General features: G+C 42.8%; 1 protein-coding gene across 3 annotated transcripts in view; it reads right to left on the minus strand.

Moving 5' to 3' along the window:
• Positions 1-16,707, minus strand: part of LAT2 (linker for activation of T cells family member 2) — a 37,820-nt gene that overhangs the window by 4,412 nt on the left and 16,701 nt on the right. For 2 of the 3 annotated variants that reach the window (XM_008166158.3, XM_042857770.2), the window contains exons 5-12: positions 14,500-14,554; positions 13,839-13,876; positions 11,631-11,669; positions 9,407-9,437; positions 8,276-8,331; positions 3,717-3,782; positions 2,272-2,334; positions 837-897 (exon numbers count right to left, since the gene is read on the minus strand). In XM_008166158.3, the coding sequence (XP_008164380.3) occupies positions 839-897; positions 2,272-2,334; positions 3,717-3,782; positions 8,276-8,331; positions 9,407-9,437; positions 11,631-11,669; positions 13,839-13,876; positions 14,500-14,554 (407 nt within the window). In that variant the 3' untranslated portion in view covers positions 837-838. The remainder of the gene's footprint in view (positions 1-836; positions 898-2,271; positions 2,335-3,716; positions 3,783-8,275; positions 8,332-9,406; positions 9,438-11,630; positions 11,670-13,838; positions 13,877-14,499; positions 14,555-16,707) is intronic. The other variant, XM_065573011.1, reaches the window with a different exon arrangement.

The following is a 16,707-nucleotide window of genomic DNA, read 5'->3' on the forward strand; positions in this document are numbered from 1 at the left end:
CTCTCTAATATGAAAATTTAATCCCCTTCTCTTTGAAATTCCATTGGAAGGGGGAACCAAATGGAGAATTGCTTGCAAATGTTATCAAGTAGCCTTTTTCTCTGCTTTCATGTAGATCTGATTTCCCTGCTGCATTTGTCCAAACTAGTGCCTTGTAATTCAGTAAAACTTTCACACATACCAAAAAGAAAAACTTCAGTTAATTTCCCCTAAAAAATATGTCCCATGCCCCTTTCTGAACTAATTCACTTTTCTAATAATCACTCATGGAAAACTGTCATTTTGCTACTGTTAAAGCAAAGAGCGACACCTAGCTGTGAAATGCTGCTAAGATGTGGACGGTGAGTATCTTTAAAGATAAAACTGTTCTGCTCCCACAACTATGCATTTTAACTCCTAGCAGACTCCTAGTACTTTTCAGCTATAGTCTTACAGGGACTATAATGGCATACAATGGCTACTTGCTTTGGAAATTTAGGACAAATATCAATAATTAACGTTGCCACAGCCATGACTTGGTTTGTAGCATCAACTAGATAATTTTATAGGCACTAGATATTTGCTAGCTGATCCAAAAATGTTAATTCCTGTAACAGGGGCAATCAGCACTTGTCATGCGGTTACTCCCATTATGGATACATCAATACATGCAACATCATCCCTGCTTTTTTAGAGTCTGCCAATATAGAGATTCACTCCTTCCACGTTTGCTTTTAAAATAGACTAACACCGTCTTGCAGTAGAATCAAGTTTGAGTGCAAATCATTATCGAAGAACAGATATGCCCCCACCCCTGGGTTTACAAAAAATGCATCAAACATTTTATCTATTTTTACCTTTAGTTTGGCACAGCTGCAACGTCTGAGTTAACGTAATCTGGATAATCATCTGGGCTTTCTAAACGTAGAGAGTTGTTATTGGGAATTGAAAGCACTGATCAGTAAATGTGTTGATCTACGCACATCTTTATACGCCCTGCCAACCTTTTTAACTCTTGTTGTTGATATCAGCTTGTATGTTCCATACCATTTTTCTGTATGTGCCAAGAAATACCAGATTCCAGCATCAAGGCTCCTTGGAAAGTCTTGAAGACTGTACATAACAGCAGTTTGCAGTGTTCCTTCAGTAGATTTTTAGAATAGATCATAACAGATCGACAGAGACATTACAATCTACTGGATTTATAAACAGGGCACACACACAAAAAACAAGAAACGGTTTGCCTAGATTTCAGAGTGATAGCTGTGTTAGTCTGTATGAGCAAAAATAATGAGAAGTCCTTGTGGCACCTTAGAGACTAACAAATTTATTTGGGCATAAGCTTTCGTGGGCTAAAATCCACTAATTTGGGCTAATTTGGTTTGCCTAGAGCAGGGGTTGGCAATCTTTCAGAAGTGGTGTGCCGAGTGTTAATTTATTCACGCTAATTTAAGGTTTCGCGTGCCAGTAATACATTTTAACCTTTTTAAAAGGTCTCTTTCTAGAAATCTATAATATAGAACTAAACTATTGTTGTATGTAAAGTAAATAAGGTTTATAAAATGTTTAAGAAGCTTCATTTAAAATTAAATTAAAATGCGGAGCCCCCCGGACCGGTGGCCAAGACCCATGCAGTGTAAGTGCCACTGAAAACCAGCTCGCGTGCCGCCTTCGGCACGTGTGCCATAGGTTGCCTACACCTGGTCTAGAGCATCCCCAAATCAGATATGAGAAGTTCCTAAATATGCCCAACAGTGCATCTCACAACTAAAGGTGTCCCAATGTGCTTCATGGGAAGCTACATATCCAATTGAACCTCTGTTTTAAAAAGTTAACCTAACCAAGGCTTTTATGCTGGCCCATCAGGGAGCTTCATACTCCAGGGACATAAGATACAAAGATACTGTTGCTTGTTTGTTTCCTGGTCTTAGGGCTCCAAAAGCAAGGCAGAGTTTGCAGCTTGGAGAGTTAAAAACTGAGAAGGTTTGAAATAAGAGAAGAGACAGTCTTCTGTAAGGGCCTGCCAGGGGACCTCAGTCAAACTGTAGGTCTTCCAACTCTGTCTGTGCTCCCTTAAATATCAGAAAGGCAAGAGGCACAAAGATTCCAAGACAGTACTCAAAATCCTTGCTAAGATATGCAACAATGTGCAACTAGTTTTTAAAATGTTTCTATTATCATGACTAGGGGTCATGTCTTCATCTGCAGCTCGCAGAATGGGACCCCAATCCTAACGGAGGCCTTGGGGTGCTACCATAAAAATATTAAATAACTATAGTTTTCAGAACATACCTGATATATTTGATTGTTTCCATATCTTTATAGAGGCGCTGTTCTCATAGTCGTCCACGTCATCTGTGAGCAAGAAAAGTGTGCAAAGTGCAATGAAAGCAAGTGGACTAAGAATGTGGAACTGTTCTTTGAAATGTCTCACTTCTACCCTCTAAAAATGTAACCATTTGGACAAGGCAGAGTTTCCAGTCAGACCTGTGGGCTTGTGCATTTTAATGTGGAGCAACTCCACTCCCATGTCTGGTCATAGCCATCTCATCTACTTCCCAGGTTAGCGCATGGTTTGTTTTTTTTTTTTCCAGGCATGGGTTAGACCTGCCTGTTGATGGTACTGCTGCCCATTAAAACAGTATACCCAATGTAATCATTCAGCATAAAGCTAATTGTGATCAGATTCTGAGATGTTATCAACACAGCATATAATATCAAAAGCCAAAATTAATCCACAATTTTGAAAAAATATCCCAGAGATAAAAGTTCTCATTTCAGAAGAAAGGCCTGTCATAACTATAAAGGGAAGGGTAACAGCCCTCCTGTGTACCACACCATAATGCCTCCTGGCCAGAGACACCAAAATCCTTTTACCTGTAAAGGGTTAAGAAGCTCAGGTAACCTGGCTGACACCTGACCCAAAGGACCAATAAGGGGACAAGATACTTTAAAATCTTGGGGAGAGGGAAGGCTTTTGTTTGTGCTCTTTGTTTTGGTGAGTGTTCTCTGTTGGGACTGAGAGAGACCAGACATCAATCCATGCTCTCCAAATCTTTCTGAACAAATCTCTCATATTTCAAACTTGTAAGTAAACAGCCAGGCAAGGCGTGTTAGTTTTATCTTTGTTTTCTCAACTTGTAAATATACCTTTTGCTACAGTGTTTATCTCTGTTTACTGTAACTTTGAACCTAAGGCTAGAGGGGGTTCCTCTGGGCTCTTTAAGTTTGATTACCCTGTAAAGTTATTTTTCATCCTGATTTTACAGAGATGATTTTTACCTTTCTTTCTTTAATTAAAAGCCTTCTTTTTAAGAACCTGATTGATTTTTCCTTGTTCTAAGATCCAAGGGGATTGATCTGGACTCACTAGGAATTGGTGGGGGGAAAGGGAAGGGGCGGGATGATTAATTCCTCCTTGTTTTAAGATCCAAGGGGTTTTGGATCAGTGTTCACCAGGGAATTGGTGGAAGAGTCTCTCAAGGCTACCCAGGGAAGGGACTTAGCACATTGGGAGTGGTGGCAGCAAAAGCAGATCTAAGCTGGTAGAGAAGCTTAGAGGTTTTCATGCAGGTCCCTACATCTGTACCCTAAAGTTCAGAGTGGGGAAGGAACCTTGACAAGGCCTAAGTGAGTAAAGCTTTAAGCGACGTGATTGGGGGCCCTGCTCCATGACTGGGGCGTCTCAGCACTACTGCAATACACACAGTAATCGTCCCCCAAAAACTGCCACTTACCAGACTCAGCACTATTGGATGCCCCAATCACAACATTTTGATAGGAACAGGAATCCTCTTCCTTTTCTGTAAGCGATAAAAAGGAAGGACTTAATGTGTTGGATGATGGTGAGAGCTCTCTGCGTGTGGCTCTGCGTACAACACTAAGTCTTAGCACCAGCTGCCTGTGGAGAAGAGGTGTTTACCACAGAGAAACAAATGCACTACTTAAGAAAGTTAGCAGAAAGGTCACTGTAAAAGACTGTGCTACAACTGGAGTTTGTGAGGCATGGTCACTTTTCGTATAATCACTTTAACATGTTAACATGGGATTGGATCCTGCATTGAAATCAACTGGAGTTTTGCAGTTGGCTTCAAGGAGAGCAAGACTGGGTATTCATGACAGTGTTTAGAGGGTATCAGGGGGTAGCCGTGTTTGTCTGTATCCACAAAAACAACAAGGAGTCCGGTGGCACCTTAAAGACTTAACAGATTTATTTGGGCATAAGGTTTCATGGGTAGAGAGGCTGGGAGCGTCTGCTGCATGATATAGAGGTTAGGAATGGATGACCTACTGCAACCTCAAATAAACTGTCCTGTATAACTAGGAGTAAAAAATTAAACTGGGGTTATTAATCCTGCATAATAGGGTAGCAATAGGAACAACCAGCCTGTATTAGCTCAGTGCAGTTCTGGTAAACAACCCAAACCTCTATGATTTAGATCAGAACCTACAAGCAGGGGTAAAAAGTCCTCAGGCTCACACTCCAATCCTACAGTTGTAAGTGCAGGGTTTTTTCCTCCTTGTGAACTAAGAGCTGATCAGAGGCCTGAGCTACACTGAAATGTTTCACTGGTATGTTGTTGAAGGGTGTGACTATTCACCGAAATACTTATTACTGGTACAACCGCTCGAGTACATGCAGTTCTACCAATATAACAGTGTCTTACACGGACATAGTATGTTTCCTTTCCTGTACGGGAAATAAGCTAGCCCAGGATAAGCCCTTTTATACTGTATCCACACTAGGAAGTTGTATTGCTTTAATGATACTAGTATAGTTAAAGTTGTCGGAGTTGTATGTATAGACGAGCCCAAATGTGCCAGTTGGCAGCCCTTGAAACCAATGTTACCTACTGAGCCCACTTGGCAGCCGGGCAGTGGAGAAACCTGCGTCTGCTGTGCACTGCTCCACCTACCCAGATAGAGATCATTTCTGGGGTGAAAGGATTCTTCGTTTTCCATGGCCAAATCACTCCTTGGCCTCTCTGCTGAGACTGATGTGCCAGCTGTGATGGTTTTCTTGGGACAAGGACACAGCTTCTCAGTGAATTGGACGGAGACTATCACCAACGAACCATTAGAGAATAAGTTTCCGTCATTACCAGCCTGGGCAGGATTTTAATTGGCAATCTACACATGTAAAGTCTGTTACACATCCCTGAAGTGCCACCTACTCTGAAATTGGTCTCTAAAAAAAATAATGGTGTTGGGAGGTGTCTGTGTTTACTGTCAGTCAGTGGCTTCCCGATCAAACGGGCACAGACTACTGGTTTTAAAAGATGTTTTTCTAAATACCAGCCCGGCAAACTCACTCTGGAATCTGAGAATCAAGTTGGGTTCTTTCCATCTCACACATTATGAGCAGTAATGAAGGTTCTGCAGGCCAAATTAACCTCTCAGTGATACTTGAGAAACACCCCTGTCTTCCAGTTCTGGCCTCAGTGACAACTAAATAGCCCCATTGCTTTACTTCTATTAATCATTATCAAACAAAATTGCTATATTCCAATTAATTTATCCCTAACACCACCTAAAATAAAATAATTAAGCTACCACTGTTTAGGGTTCTAAAAACCCCAATAACACCCTCAGGCCGCACTGGAATACAAATAGTAAGCCATTATAATCACACAGCCAGCTGGTAAGATTGCTTTTGAATTAACGGGTACATCTTACAGGCCTGATTCCAATTTCAGCATGGAACTCCAGGAAACTACTCTGGACTTACACCATGTCAGAGAGATCACAAGCTGGCCCTAGTCCTTATGTACTAAAATTCGTATGCTCGATACGTGGTTTGCTGAATGTGTGCTTTGAAGAATCCGTTCCATTTGATGAGTAGCTTCCCATTGCCTCTCAGCCCACATTCACTATCTATTTTCAGACTAGCACCACAGCTGAGAGAGACTATTGGCTGAGACAAAGGCTCAAGTGCAGGCATTTAATAATATTTATAATTAGAATCCGTTTAAAAAGCAACCATGGTGTACATGGGCAGTTAAACCACACGAGCAACTGCCTGTCGTTTACTATCTGAAAGGTACATCCACAGATGCAGAAAATGTAACTGAAGCCTGAACAGTTGATGTGGTCACCACATCAAAGTTAGGAAGATTCTCAGATATTCATTCATGCAAATAGACATGCCAATCACTTTCCATCTTGCTTTAACCCCTCCCATGGCACAAAATGGAAGTGCGAGGCTAATAAAGTCAGTGGATGCTGTAGTCACAACACAAAAGTACCACTTGTCTCTGCACCACTCAAAATTCAGGATTTTCACATTTCGTTTTGAATTCCCCCCCCCAAATAGTTACATTTTTGCCACCAAAAAAAACCCCACCCCAAGAGTATTTTTCTTTTCTCCACCCCTTCCCCCTCAAAAAGAAGACCATCTTTGAGTGGAAAACAGACAACGTTTTGAAATTTCTTTTGGACAAAAAAAATTGATTATCCAAAAATGGTGTCAAAATCAGATACAATTTCAGAGGTTTTGCACACTTTGGGATATCAAAATGGCCATTTCACAGAATTTCACACATGCAACATCCACATTGCGTTTTTTGAGAGTCTCCTCCTGCCCATAATTTTCACACAGTCCTGAAGCACTAGTTTTATAAAATAGAAAAACAAAATAATTAAAGACATTGCTTGGATTGCAAGCTTTTGGGACAAAGACTGCCAGTTAGTATGCATATGTTTAGCATCGGGCACAATGGGGGTCCTGATCTCCATTAAGTCCTGTGGTAACTACCACAATATAAAAGAATAATAATTAAACAAATAAGTCAGAGAAGTTTTTTAAAGGTCTTTACACCACATCCGTCTTCTGGTGACAGACTTAAATTAGTTAACCTCTTTTTTGTACTTTTAAGAACAGTGTATTAAACACCTCTTTCTGTTACAACGTATTTAACTCTAAGTGTGTTACAGGATTTAGTTTTGCAGAAGCAATTTGGGACACAGTTTTCATGAAAGACTCTAGACAAAATAGGTATTGCCTAGAGGTCAGAGCTTCATTGTTCACAGCACTATACAAACATATAACAAAGAGACAACCTCTGCCCTGAAGAGCTTTCAATTCTGCAATGGGTTTAGCTGCGCCTGTATGTAGCCCCGTTAAAGTCAATGTCTCTCTAAACATAGCTTCCAGGCTCGCTACCTCATCTGTTCTGTATTTAACACTGATTAGTGTTCCTAATAGTAGAGATCTGGGGCACCATCCTGCATCCCTCATGGGCCTACTTGTGAGGATGAGAGCTGCAGGATCAGCCTCCAGGTCCTGCAAGCGTTTACTTTCGGGAGTAGCTTGAGACACCTCAGGTAGCCAAATGGGATTATTTCCTCCCAGTGCATACAGGTAAGCACATCTATAAGTGGCATCAGGGCCTAGGTGGATGCACCTTTCTGTTCCTAGACTCAAGTTATGAGAACACAGAATATTGTATGGTTTGAAAAACTAAAAGAACAGGAGTACATGTGGCACCTTAGAGACTAACAAATAAACTTATGCTCAAATAAATTTGTTAGTCTCTAAGGTGCCACAAGTACTCCTGTGCTTTTTGCGGATACAGACTAACACGGCTGCTACTCTGAAATTTGAAAAACGAAGTGACCATTGGAGATTTAAGACCTGTGGCACTTCACATTCTCGTCCTGGGACATTCCATTCCATTCTCAGGGAATTCCACCGTGAATGTTAAACCTCAGGAAATTCCACTGTAAATGTAGGGGCCTATACGGACAGCTGTGCCCAAATCACTTTCCTGACTTGCTCGGGCTTGGGGTCGATCTTGTTTGCACCACCTACTGTACGTCATTGAGACAAGTACTTGATGGTGCTGCTGTTAGGCAGGGATAGCATCACCTTTGAACATTCAGGGCTTTGGCTCTGGACTACATGCGGTGCGGCTTTAGGCAATGCTCTGCCACTGGCCTGAAGCCAACCAGAGCTTAATGAAAATAAACCAGCTGATTTGCATTGAAGTATGGCACCTGACCATAGCCCTGAAGCGTGGCACAGCTTTTCAGTGGTTTTGCCGCTCTGTAGCACCCTCCTTTTGGATTCCCCCTGACACAATAACTTTTAACCCCTTGCTGCCCATGTCTATTCCTTAATTAAAATGATGTCAAACCATATTGGAACAAAGGAGAAAGATAAAAGAAGAAAACTGTCTGGTTCTAGCTCATCCCAAACCCACGCTACAACCTGGCTGGCTGGAAATACTACATTGGTTTTAGCTTCCATAAGTGGATTGAATAAATAGCCATTCATTTGTCTGTCTTGTGAACGTACCATTTGCTGGTCTCAAGAACATCCCACAGTTGAAGTAATCTGAAGCAATAGGGTTGCTGGAAAAGATAAAACATCTCAGTCTTAGATATTTTTTGCCTTTGAGATGGCACTTGGGACAAAATCCCACTCATCTTACTCATGCCTGGGACCCCAATTTCCCAGCCACCCAAATCAATCAGAAAGAGCCACAGAGCCTTCTCTTCCCAGAATCTTAAACTTTCCTTAAAGTTGCCACAGCTATCACAAGCTGCCTCATCTCCTGGGCAATACACGTCTATAACTGAGTAAACCAAATACAAAACTTCCAGAGGCGCCTCCCAAAGCTATTTCTTTTAAATGAGATTTCTGTGACCCACATCAATACCGCTGTCCATTTCTGTGATTAATCTAATAGGTAGATTCTACAGTAGTGGGTCTATGCAAGGATGTAAATATCTTCGTGAAGGTGAAGTACAGTATTTGGTTTTCTGTATGTATTGCACTGTATCTTGGTTGCATCTGGAATGGGTATGTTTCTTGTGATTGGCTCCTTGTCCAATATCATTCTTGAAACAAGCCTATTGCATTCCTCATGGTTCTAATACTACACAGACTATGAGATGTGTAGTTTCACGTTCAGGTGTGCACTGCACTACAGGCTAATATGATACAATGGAAATCATATTCAATACGAGTTATGTACAACTGCAGAACTTGGACATGGAACACCTTCTCTGTGCATGTATCCTGCTTAGCACCTGGCTTCCCATAGGTTACTCATGACAAATTCAGAAGCACTTAGGACAGATTTTTCATTTCCATCCTGAGATCTTGCATATTCTGCTGAGAGTAACCGCACTAGCAAGTTACTATTCACAGCGGAAACAATGGTTCACAGTAACGTGGCCCATTACAAGGTCTTAGAGAGAGTGTGAAATTAACACAGCTGTGCACAATCTGAATAATGAAACAGAATGAATGTCATGATCTTCAAAGCTCTGCTTCGGAACCCAAATCTTTGGAATTTAATTTCCTCTTTAAGAAGATGAACTAAACCCACTGCAACATCCTACAATTCAAAGCTACCATTAGCAAGGGAGACTGAAGAGATTAGATTCAATGTACTGATGGATGAGAGAAAGATTGACTTACACATAGGCAGCATCCAATTCCTGGTTGTCTTCTGCAAGTACAAATCATTTGCCATTAGCACAGTCTCAGGGACATTTCTCACAGCGCAAAATCAAAATAAAGTCACAAAACTGATCCAGAAAAGGTCTATGCACTTAGAAACACGCAGGGCCAGGTTAGATTCTCCAGGAGCATCTGTGGCGATTGCTTCCCTTCAAACAAGCATTCCAGCTCTTTCCTTTCTCCCTCAGTTTTTTACTGGATCTGTGTACCTCTTGCCTCGGGAAAATTAACACTTCTCCCCCCCAATGCACAGACTGCACCAGTCTCACCTTCCTGTTCTCTTGGCTTGGTGTTCGCCGTCTCCTCCCCATGCCCCATTCTGCAACACCTTCTCCTCTGCACACCCCACCCTGCTGCTCTCTAATGCACGGCCCAGAAACTTCAAAGTGCACTGACCAAAAGGCATCTGCCATGTCACTCGCAAGCCTGCAGCTCAGACACCTCAAGACAGGCATGCGAGCAGGCTCAAAATATTGAGCAAGCCACATCCGGCCTGACACCCCTGAACTAAACATGAATTTAATGCAAGTTTTGCCATTGACGTCCATGGGAGCAGGGCTGGACCCTATGGCTATGTCTACATGGCAATAAAACACCTGCAGCTGATCCTCGGCAGCTGCCTTGGGCTCGTGCGGCTCAGGCTGCAGGACTGTAAAACTTGGGCTGGAGCCTAGGCTCTAAGACCTTGCGGGGGGAGTGGGAGGATCCCAGCCCAAGCCTGAACATCTACACAGCAATTTTATAGCTCCGCATCCCAAGTCCCACCAGCCCGAGGCCACTGACGCGGGCCAGCCATGGGAGTTTTATTCAGTGTAGACGTACTGTAAGGGCCCAGGGAAAGAGAATTTAAGGGGCTTTGTTTTAGATAAAGAGTAATTTAGCATATAGTCTAAATTCTCCTAAAGCAGCGGTTCTCAACCAGAGGTACGCGTACCCCTAGGGGTATGCAGAGGTGTTCAAGGGGGCACATCAACTCACCTAGATATTTGCCTAGTTTTACAACAGGCTACATAAAAAGCACTAACAAAATCAATACCAACTAAAATTTCATACAGACAATGACTTGTTTGTATTGCTGTCTGCAGTATGCATACTGAAAATGTAAGTACAATATTTATAGTCCAATTGATTTATTTTATAATCCTATGGTAAAAAGGAGAACGTCCGCAATTTTTCAGTAATAGTGCGCTGTGACACTTCTGTATTTTTATGTCTGATTTTGTAAGCAAGTAGTTTTTAAGTGAGGTGAAATCTGGGGGTACGCAAAACAAATCAAACTCCTGAAAGGGGTACAGTAGTCTGGAAAGGCTGACAGCCACTGGCCTAAAGGACAATGAGGCCTGGTCAAGGGGCATGGATAGTTAAACAAAAGGATTTGATGAGCGCCTCTATAAAAAACAGACTGAGCAATGCCATCATTTGGGCTTTAACATAATCATCTGTGGCCTTTGTGATGGTTGCTTCACTCTAATCATTGCATCACAATGGGCTAGTGCCCCCATCAGCCCTATCTTCCTCCAAAGATAAAATGTCCTTTACAGAGCTGTGCTACTGGAGACCTCGAGACCAGAATAATTACTATATTCCTATGCATTAAAGAATAAAATACTAATGAAGGGAATTCGGACGGCAGGAGATGCCGTTTTCCTGCTACCTTTGTTATTATTAATTATTTGTATTACAGTACCATCCAGAGGCCTCAACTGAGATGAGAACCTTGTTGTGTTCTGGATGCTACTAAGAGACCGTCCCTGCCGCTCTTCCAATCTAAACAGGAGAAAGGCAGCATTCTGACCTCCATTTTACAGCTGGGGAACATCTTTTAGCCTAAGAAATATCCTGACACAGCTGAATACAGACAGGGTGTGATTAGAAACTCCAGGGGAAGCCAGCCCATATACTAACAGATTCTCCGTTCAGAGAAGAGACAGGAACAAAAATGTGACATTGCTTCCAAAGGCTGGTGACCTCCCATCTAATATGCAGAAACACCCACATACATTAAAGCAGGGATCACAGCTTTTCATTTTCCCACTATTATTTTAAATAGAGGAGTAGATCCAGTCCTAGCATAAGTGGGCGCGAGTTCTATTGACTTCAATGGGAGTTACTTATACTAAGGCTGAATTTTGTCCGCCACAGTCTTAGCCTAATTGAATTATGTTGCAGTCATAATGTTTACCTCTCATGAAATTTTGATATCTGGGCTCAGCATTGTCACCTAGAAGAGAGCACATGTTGACATTGTATGTTAGCCATGATTTGCTAGCTAGCAATTACAGGGGCTATGAAATCCGATTCAGAGGCGATTGAGCCACCAGATGTGAAATTCAGGGGGGAGGGATAGCTCAGTGGTTTGAGCATTGGCCTGCTAAACCCAGAGTTGTGAGTTCAATCCTTGAGGGGGCCATTTAGGGATCTGGGGCAAAAATCTGTCTGGGGATTGGTCCTGCTTTGAGCAGGGGTTGGACTAGATGACCTCCTGAGGTCCCTTCCAACCCTGATATTCTATGATTCTATGACAGAGCTCAGTATAAAAAGAAAGGGGAAAATAATGAATTGTAGAACAATGGACCAATCTGGGGGAAATGTTCTAATGGGAAGAGCCACCTAGGTCACTAATGAGGAAATAGATTTGGGGGTGAGAGAGGAAGAATCACCAACACCATCAGCTCAGTGCAGCACTGTAGGAAAAACAGAAACACCAGGTAGCAAGCGATAGTAGCAGAGACTAGAATCCAAGACACTCGCTAAACTCCACCCCTGGTCACAGAGGGTGGTGCTGTGGTCCAGGTCTGAGACTCAGGACAGCTCGTTTCAATTCTCAGTTCAGCCACAGACTTCCTCTGTGAGCTTGAGTGAGTCACTTAATCTTGGTGTCCCAGTTCCCCTTCTGTAAAGTGAGCATAACGACAGACAGACTTAATATGGGTCTGAGGAGACATTCATTAAATGTTTGAGGTCCTCACATACTACCTAGAAAGGTGCCTGGACAGAACCCTTAGGGACTCTGTCCTCATGGCAGGCAAGGTGCTTTGGAGAACAGTCCCTAGCTATACAGGGGGCCAAAGATGTGAAAACTCCCTCCTCTCTGGTATTTCAACAGAGCCCAGGTTTGCAGATCAAACCAGGGTGGGGTGCAAGACACATGTTTTAGGGAAAGCTATGGTCCATCACTGAGTTATCTATTATTATTGGGATGTTTAAGCAGTTGGAAGGGCTCAGCATTTGCAATCAGCAAGGTCTTTCCCCCCAAGGAACAGGCTTTGTAGCAAGGGAAGGGAGGATAATAAATGAATATAAGCAGCAAGTCAATAGGAAAAACTCCCTGGATTGCAGTTTAACCCAGTCTTAGGGCCATTGGATGAGAAGCCTGATCTTCGAAAGGGCATTTTCCTTACATCTCACAAGCAGTCCCTTCTCTAGCCCTTAGCTAAGCAAGAGGAGAGGGTAAAGCTGAGCTGGGATTAACTCCTTGTTCACCAGTGACTAGATAGCATATTGTCTCACAGCAGGACAGGGATGGTAGCTGTTTGTACTGAATATTGTGGGGAAGAGGGATTTCACTTAATACCACACTTAGGACCTGATTCTCAGAAGCATTGAGCACCCAAAACTCCAGTTGAAATTTCTGGGAGATACAGGTGCTCCGCTTCTCCGCAAATCCAGGTCACCTGCCCACATGCTCCAGCAATGGGCACTCAGAAAATTAAAGCTGGAATAGTGTGTGCAGAGCTGGCTACCGCACCCCAGTAAGACGACCACTGCTTAGGGGAGAGCGCAGTGTAGGGCAACAGAGACCAGGTCTGAAGAATCTGCAAAATTGTGGAAAGACTCAGGAGGTTGGTCTTAGTTTCAAAGGAAAAGAGAAAAGGAGAACTAAAAATAGAGTTTTCAAAGGGACTGAGAGAGGTGCTGGAGAGAAATAGTCACATAGATAAAGGGTTTAAACATGGAAAAAATGGATAGAGAATCTAGGCAACATTCCATCATGCAAAGGGTAATGAGTTACATGGGGCGTCATGAAGGTTCGTTGTATTTGTTTGTATAGTTCTACAAATGTTTGTGCGTTAGGTATTATTATAGGAGTAGATTGTAGCGATAGCTAACTTACTTCCAAGGTAACTCCTGTCCCCATAATGCACCATTCAGAATTCAAAATGGATGACTATAAATGGGAATGGAACATCCTCTCCCAGGCTTAACTTCTGTGAGCTTTGTAGGCGTATACAGCAGTCAGGGATCTCTTACCATATATGTTCCATTTGCCAATATAAACAGGCAAAGATTTGTAATATTCTCACGTACTAATTTTGTATTGGAGTAACAACCCACCCAGGGCAGATAACAAAATGTGTAAAGAAATGGATACTTTTGTATAAATACCTACCATCAATATCTGTGGCCTGCAGTCGCTTATTGGTTTTCCTGAAAGAGAGAAATTTATTAACGTAACAGATTCCGGCAAATGCTATTTCTCCCGCGGTGTAGGTCTATACCTGGAATACAAGCCATTCACACTGGAAAGTAGCTAAAATCCCAGTTCTAAACACACCATATTAAATATTGGCTATTACAGAGGTCCCCAACCAATGGGCTGAACAATCCCCATGCTCCACAGAGCTTTTCCTGGTGGTGCTGTGCAACAGGAGACATTTTGAGGACTAAGAAACGGGAATTGGGGTATTTGGGATGGGATTTGGATAAACAAATATATACTCAAGCGACAATCTTCTGCCATATATTTTCCATATCAGTTTGCTTGGGCTTCCCAATGTCAAAATGGTTAAAATCAAGGACCTCCTGCGCTACTTGCCTTTCACCTGCAATGACAGTTCATTTCCCTGGCTTGGTTTTAAGGATTCATGCTCGTGGAGGCTATAAAAGCAGTTGGAACACAGATATCAAGAGGATTTAGAACATTATGAAAGGATAAGCAGTAAATTAAATATAGGCCAAGGCAGATGGGGACCCAAATCCTCAATTTTCTCAAAGTTTGGGTGGACCCAGTGGCCCAAATTTTGGCTGAAATATCTTATTTTGTCACCTACCTTGTTACTGGGATGTTGTCTGGCAATTTAATTTCATCTTGCCTTGTCACGGCAACTGGCGTGGAAAATAAAATCAGATGTTGAAGGTTATGGCAGTAGGAGACACGTTGGCAAACTGAGCACAGAGCAGTCAAATGCAAAAGATTTCCAGATATTTGCAGACTACGAAATCCAGAACTTTTTCAATTACCTTCCTAAAAAAACATAGGGTGGGCCAGGGAAGGAAATGACTATAGAAACCTATCGTGTCTGCAAGCAACAGGAACAGGCCACTGCAAACAAATATGTGTTAGATAAAGCTCCAGTCCTAAAAGTTAGGCTGGTCCCCCTGCAAATTAGCTGACATTTTCTCCAAATTTGCATGAGTTTCCATCCCCAAGCTGCAGTTCTTTTTTATAGACTTCCACTCTCTAAAAATTATAGCTATGGGTTCTCCTAGATCAGGGGTACTCAAACTGGGGTTCGGGACCCCTCAGGGGGTCGTGAGGTTATGACCTGGGGGGTCGCGAGCTGTCAGCCTCCACCCCAAACCCCGCTTCACCTCCAGCATTTATAATAGTGTTAAATATTTTTAAAGTGTTTTTAATTTATAAGGGGGGGTCGCACTCAGACTTGCTGTGTGAAAGCGGTCACCAGTACAAAAGTTTGAGAGCCACTGTCCTAGATGCTCCAATAGCAACTTCTCCTGAGGTTAGGTTGCATCTGTCATTGTCCTAGATCTTGTTAAAATAAAGATTTCTTAGATTGTTTGGCCCATCACTGCTTAATAATTCTCACTCTCCTCCAGGGATGAAAGGCTGCAGAAAGGCAAAGTATTATTAAATGTAAGTTGCTGCAACTCACTTTTGTGCATTTTTAAATTAATTTCTCTCCACACCATAAAAACCTCTTCCCAGTTCTAGTTATCTATATTAGGGACTTCTCTGGCCCCCCTCACTATAGTAGTCAAGTGAGGCTGAAAATTGCTATTATCTCCACATATTACCAATGGGGAAACTGAGGCACATACATACTAAGCAACTTGCCCTAGCTCATATAGGGAATTTGTGGCAGAAGAGGGAACTGAATCCAGGTCTCCCAAATCCCAGGCAGGTACTATAACCACTGGACTATCCTTTCTCTCTATGCTGGTTTAATCCTTCTGTGGCTGGGAATACATTCCATTGTACAACAGAAACAGCACTCCTTGGACCCATGGATCATCAGAGGCAGGATATCCACAGCTCCTACTACAGGAGTTCTCCACAGCATTTGTTGCTGTTGATCGTGATTTAGCATTGTCCCATTTTAAAGATATTGGAGGAGTCAATGGACACCTGCTGTGATGACCCAAATCCATTCCTTCCAGGCTGTTCCCAGACAGTATTGTTGGACAACTGCTCTTCTGCCACCAGAGCACTCACTCATGTTTTCCCCCATCCCAGACAGTCACAGCACCTCGCTGCTGGGGAAAACTGAGACATCAAGTCAAATGCCAGCAATACATGGATCACACCCAGATCTCGGTTTCATTTACATTCTGAGCTAGCAGCACCATCTTTCAGCTATCAGAGGTCAGCACCTGGATGTAAAACAGCTGCTTAAGGTAGCAAGACAGAGGTATTGTAGGCAGAGAGAAGGAAATGCTTTGAAAATCCAACTCCCACCGTGGTGTCTCACCCCGGGGCGGGAGCCTTGTTATTCAGATCCTCATGTCACTTTGCAGCATCTACACTCTTCTGGACTCCTCATTGCTGCTAGATACTCTAATGAAAACCACTGCAAAAGACGTTATCTTCCAGCTGCAGCTGGCCAGAAGATTGCACCACATCCTGTCCAACACGGACTTGGCCATGATGCTCTCTAGGCTGGACTACTGCCACCGTAGATTCACCGTATCTAGCTTCGAAATGCAATTGGTTCAAAATGCAGCAGGCCCATCTCCTCAGGAGCACAATCCCATAGTGCTTTGCTTGTTTTAATAGCGGCCATTAGAACGCCAGTCACATTCCAAGGTCTCAGTCCTATGCACTCCATTGGATTGGCTCATGTTAGCCAAGAAACTTTCCCCTCTCTCAATGTGACAACACTCTCCCTAGAGATCTGTGGTCATCAGTTGCTAGGAAACAGCCTCAAGAACCCAAAGACAGAGCTTTCTCAATAGTCAGCTCAAGACCGTGTAACGCATTTGCACAAATCTTGCTCCTTTCAGAGCCAGGCATAACACTT

This window comes from Chrysemys picta, chromosome 19 (assembly GCF_011386835.1).
Source record: "Chrysemys picta bellii isolate R12L10 chromosome 19, ASM1138683v2, whole genome shotgun sequence".
Lineage (NCBI taxonomy): Eukaryota > Metazoa > Chordata > Testudines > Emydidae > Chrysemys > Chrysemys picta.